Here is a 5,248-nt window from a genome sequence, read left to right on the forward strand (position 1 = left end):
TCCCACCAAGTCCCTCCCATGATGTTGGGGATTATTGGAGCTACAATTCAAGATGAGATATGGTTGGGGATGCAGCCAAACTATATCAGTCTCTTATTTGCCAACAAAAGCATCCTAACTGATAGAGGCCAGATAGATTTGCTTCTTGTTGTTTTTTTCAATATTTTGTTGTGAAGAAGTAAGCATAAGCTCTCAATAGGTTATGTTTTACAAGCCTCTGATGAAGTTCAAAGGACAACCATGCTCAGGATTTCCAGGACAACCTGGAAAAAAAAACAGGTTGAGAAATAGGTGTGTTAATCTCCCTTCCCTCTGCTCCTCCCTCTGGCCTTCCTTGCTTTTATTGAATAGACCCTAGGACACCTTTTTAAAAAGACTCACTGTGGTGCTCAGAATCACTCCTACAACCGGATTCTCTCTCCACAATGGATCTCAGTGCTGCAAGTCACCGCATACCTCTAAGTGATGGAAACAGCATTCCCATCATTGGACTTGGTACCTACTCAGAACCTAAATCAGTAAGCTTATCTTTTCTCTCTTTGTTTTCTTGTTTGTTTCTTTTAACATTTGCCTATAGCATGATCTGCAATTTATTTTAAGCAGATCTCATTGACTTACTTTTTGTAGTAATGGAAGCAACCTCAATTTGTAATAATGAAAGGACTACTATTTACTGAATAGGTATTGAGCCAAAGGTTAAACTAAATCAATTCATGATTAAAAATTAGTTTGGATTTGGATTAGAGAAGGAGAACTTTCTGCTTCCTTTACTGAAATTTAGCTAAATGCTGATTACTAGAGTGAACTGAGTCACATGGAATTTGTGTGTTTATGACTTGTGTTTTTTTAAATATTAGATCATTTTTAGTTCAGTCTAACAAACACCTAGTGAATACTTGCCATGCACTAAGCACTAGGTGATAGAAGTGTCATATATGAGAAAAACAATGTCCGTGTTATCCAGGGATTAAAAATCAAATAGATGGGGCAGATTCTTTACAGCCAATTGTAGAATGACAAAGATAAGGATCAATGCTATTCTAGAACTCTTTGTAAACAGTCTCTGAAAGCATATGTATTAGTCAGTTCTCATGCTGCTATTAAAGCCATACCCTAGAGACTGGGTAATTTATAAAGGAAAGAGGTTTAATTGACTCAGAGTTCAGCATGGCTGGGGATGCCTCAAGAAACTTACAATCATGGCAGAAGGGGAAGAAAACATGTCCTTCTTCATAAGATGGAAGCAAGGAGAAGTGCTGAGCAAAAGAGGGAAAGCCCCTTATAAAACCATCAAATGTCATGAGAACTTACTCACTATCCTGAGAACAGCATGGAAGCAACCTCCTCCATGATTCAATTACCCCTCACTGGGTCCCTCCCATAACATGTGGGGATAATGGAAACTACAATTCAAGATGAGATTTGGGTGGGGGCAGAGCCAAACCATATCAGCATAGAAATGGAAATAATTAAATTTGACCATGAAGATTGAAATGGGCTTCCTTTAAAACAGTAAAGTTTCAGCTTATGAGAATATCTTTTCCTTGTTGCAGTTCAACATTTAATGCCAATTACGAGAATAAACAGTGACATGTGTAGAAATGCTACTGAAATTTGAGTGGTCATGTATGAATGAACTATTTGAAGTTGAGCATGAATGTACCAGACAGAGAAGCATACCTAAAGCAGGACATTTTTGGCAATAAAAGGTATAGAGACATTTTATTTAGACAGAGAAGGATATATGATATATCCAGGGAATGCCAAGCCCATAGTGCCTGGCACAGGGAGTTAATGGTGATGGTAGCTGAATCTGAAAATGCAGATTAAGACAGGGATTACCAAGGACCTTGAACACCATGCCAAGGAGTTGGAACTCTGTTGGATTACCAAGGACCTTGAACACCATGCTAAGGAGCTGGAACTTTGTTTGCTTGTTTGTTTGTTTGAGGCAGGGTCTTACTCTGTCACCGAGGCTGGAGTGCAGTGATGCAATCTTGGCTCACTGCAACTTCTGCCTCCTAGACTCAAGCAATCATCCTGACTCAACCTCCTAAGTAGCCAGGACTACAGGCAGGTGCCACCGTGCCCAGCTAATTTTTGTATTTTTTGTAGAGAAGGGATTTCATCATATTGCCCAGGCTGGTCTTGAACTCCTGGGTTCCAGCAATCCACCTGCCTCAGCTTCCCAAAGTGCTGGAATTACAGGCATGAGCCACTATGCTCAGCTAGGAGTTGGAACTTCATTCTATACTAATGAGACATCATCTAAAGTTTAGAAGCAAAGAGAGAGCATCACTAGATCTGTGTTTTTGAAAGCTAAAACTCAGGTTGTAGCATAGAGAATGGAAGGCAGATGAGGAGAAATAAACTACCCATAGCAAGAGTAGTTAAAACTTGGATCACAATCCCACATTCCACTTCAACTGCCCACCTCCCTTGTTTTTGGTAATGCAATTGAAAATTACTCTTGGAACAATTATATGAGTTTGATCCTTGGCCCCTTTCTCTTCTTTCTTTGTACAATGTCTCTTTATGATCTCATTCATGATCTTGGCTCCAACCACATATATGCAGAGATTCTCAAAACTATATTCTCTATCATTTGTTATATCTCCCCCATGTAAGTCCCTTACAGGAGATAACTATTTTTCAAAGATGAAAGAAATGATGAGCAAGTCTAATTTATGGGGTACAAGCTACAGAGAAGGCATGGCCTAGAAAGTTAGATGGGGGAATATTCCTTCCTGAGTGGCTCTGGTTTAGACTGCTGTAGTTGCAGCCAGTTTTTAGAATCTGAATGAGCCATGGGGCAAAGGAGAAGTGCAATCCAAGCTCTTGGTGAGTACCCAGGAGAAGCCTAAAACACCCACTACATTTTTGCCCCTGAGCAGAGGGAGGTGGGGGTGCAGGGCTCAGAACCCATTTCTCAGGAATGTGCCATCCTTTAAACATTCCTTTTATTTTATTTATTTTATTTTTATTAGAGGCAGGTTTTTGCCATGTTGTCCAGGCTGGTCTCGAACTCCTGGGCTTAAGTGATCCACCTGCCTCAGCCTCCCAAAGTGCTGGGATTATAGGCATGAGCTATGACACCCAGCCCTAAACATTCCTTACTTTCTCCCCAATGCCCATCTAATTCCCCTCTTCTGATCCCCCAGGGAGCTTTGTTTCACCTGGGGAAAGAAAAGCCTTGCTCTTACACCAAGTAATTTTTTCAGATCTGGTTTTAAGCTGAGGACAGGGTGAAGGTCTCATAAGCTCTACCTAAGGGGACCACAGGCAGAAAGCATAAATGAATGGTTTCAGAGAGTTAAGCCTATTTATCCATTTTGTCCTACTTCCCCATTTTGATACTAGACATGAGTGCAAGCAATGCGTTATTTTCCTCTTTATTTCTACAAGAAAAAAGAAAAAACACAAGCAACTAACACTCGGGGGACTATTATTGAGGACACAGTAGAGATCACACTACAAGAGGGTGGCAGCTTGTCCTCCAGTACAGACAATCTTCATGAATAATAATCCAGTTGTTGGCCAGTCTTGTAACACTTTTTGGAGAACACTGTAGTAACACTTTTTGGAGAACACTGTAAAGTAATTATTAATTTGTAAGCAACAGCAACTCATTCAGATTTTGGATAACATCTGGGTGGCATGCTGTCTTGTCCAACTTGTGTCCAATCACAAATGTGCCAATTATATCTTACAATGGATTTCCACTGACCTACCCAAACTTACGTTGTAGTGGATTTTATATAACCCTGGGCAGCTCTGGCCACACAGTCACATCACGGCCCATGGCCAGATATACTATCTCTACAGGGTTCAGCAGCAATGTCATCAATGTAGATGGCATGACTTGCTCCAGAACCCTACACGCTTACCTTATAATTCTCCAACTGAGGCTTGCCATAAATTCCATGCCACATGTAAACAATAGGGCCTACTGGGTCATATGGCCCAAGTGGCAGGGATGCTGTGGTAAAGTCTAGACTTCTGCTGAGCCCTTCCCCATTCTGGGCCTACTGAAACCTGGTGTATTCATGTCACGCAATAAATGGGTAGGAATAGTAGTATTGCAAGTATGGAATATGCTGCCTATGGAGCCTGAGGGCACCTTCTGGGTAATGTGCTTCCTTCTTAATGCTTTTCCTAGTATACAGCCATACCTATGACTTTATCTTGAAAGAACTTCCATCAGCCTTCCAGTAATCCATTTTTTTTTTTTTAATTCTTAATAGAAACGAGGTATTTCTATGTTGCCCAGGATGGTCTGAAACTCCCGGACTCAAGCGACTCTCCCACCTTGGCCTTCAAAATTGCTGGGATTATAGGCATGAGCCACCATGCCCAGCCCAATAATCCATGCAGACTGCTTTGGTTTCTGTAAATTATGCAATACACTTGTTGGCTGCCTATCTAACTTGCCTTTAGGGTAGGTTTGCCAGGTTTAGCAAGTAAAAATATAAGATGTCCAGGTAAATTTGAACTTCAGATGAACAATGAATCATTTTTAAATATGAGTATGTTCCATCCCATTTAATATTTGGAATGTGCATATACAAAAAGTCTTGCCCGTTTGAATTTCAAATTTAACTGAGCATCCTGTATGTTGCCTGAAAACTCTAGGGATTTCATGTCTAATTAACCATCTCTGCAAAGCATCTCTGCAGGTCATGCTCTTTGGATACCACTCACTTTGATAACAGTGACCACTTCACTTCTGAAGTTAGTACTACCATGTAGCCTCTATTATTTTAAAATTTCCATCATTCCTAGCTTTAAAAGCAAGGACAGGATCTCACTATGTTGCCCAGGCTGGTCTTGAACTCCTGGGCTCAAGCAATCCTCCTGTCTTGGTCTCCTGAAGTGCTGAAGTTAGAGGTCTGGGCCACCACACCTGGGCCCTAATTTTTTTTTTATTAAACCTAGTTTTTCAACATCTCACACAGTCTGCCTTGTCTACAGAGGACAGCTGTAATTGAGCTCAACAACTCCGGTGTTTTTGTCGCTAAAGCATTGCTATCTCTCTGGTAAAAGGAGTGTTGTCTGGGCCCTGCTGCAAAACATAGATCATCTGTGGGTTTCCGGCCTTACATAGTATATCCACTGTAGTGGGCTCCCTTCTCTGAGCTTCCTGAGCCCTCTCTTGACCATCTGCCATGGTATTTCTGGAATGTCTACTTCATGTATGTGGATCTCACTTTTTCCAAGATTTCAAGAGTTACGCTGGCAGTGTGTTACC

General features: G+C 41.1%; 1 protein-coding gene across 1 annotated transcript in view; it reads left to right on the forward strand.

The window, feature by feature from the left end:
- The first annotated feature begins 334 nt into the window (after window positions 1-334).
- Window positions 335-5,248, forward strand: part of AKR1D1 (aldo-keto reductase family 1, member D1) — a 43,102-nt gene continuing 38,188 nt past the window's right edge. Inside the window, exon 1 of the mRNA XM_011941555.1 lies at window positions 335-518. Coding sequence (XP_011796945.1) covers window positions 426-518 — 93 coding nt within the window. The 5' untranslated portion in view covers window positions 335-425. The remainder of the gene's footprint in view (window positions 519-5,248) is intronic.

The sequence above is a fragment of the Colobus angolensis genome, unplaced genomic scaffold (assembly GCF_000951035.1).
Source record: "Colobus angolensis palliatus isolate OR3802 unplaced genomic scaffold, Cang.pa_1.0 Scaffold2, whole genome shotgun sequence".
NCBI lineage: Eukaryota > Metazoa > Chordata > Mammalia > Primates > Cercopithecidae > Colobus > Colobus angolensis.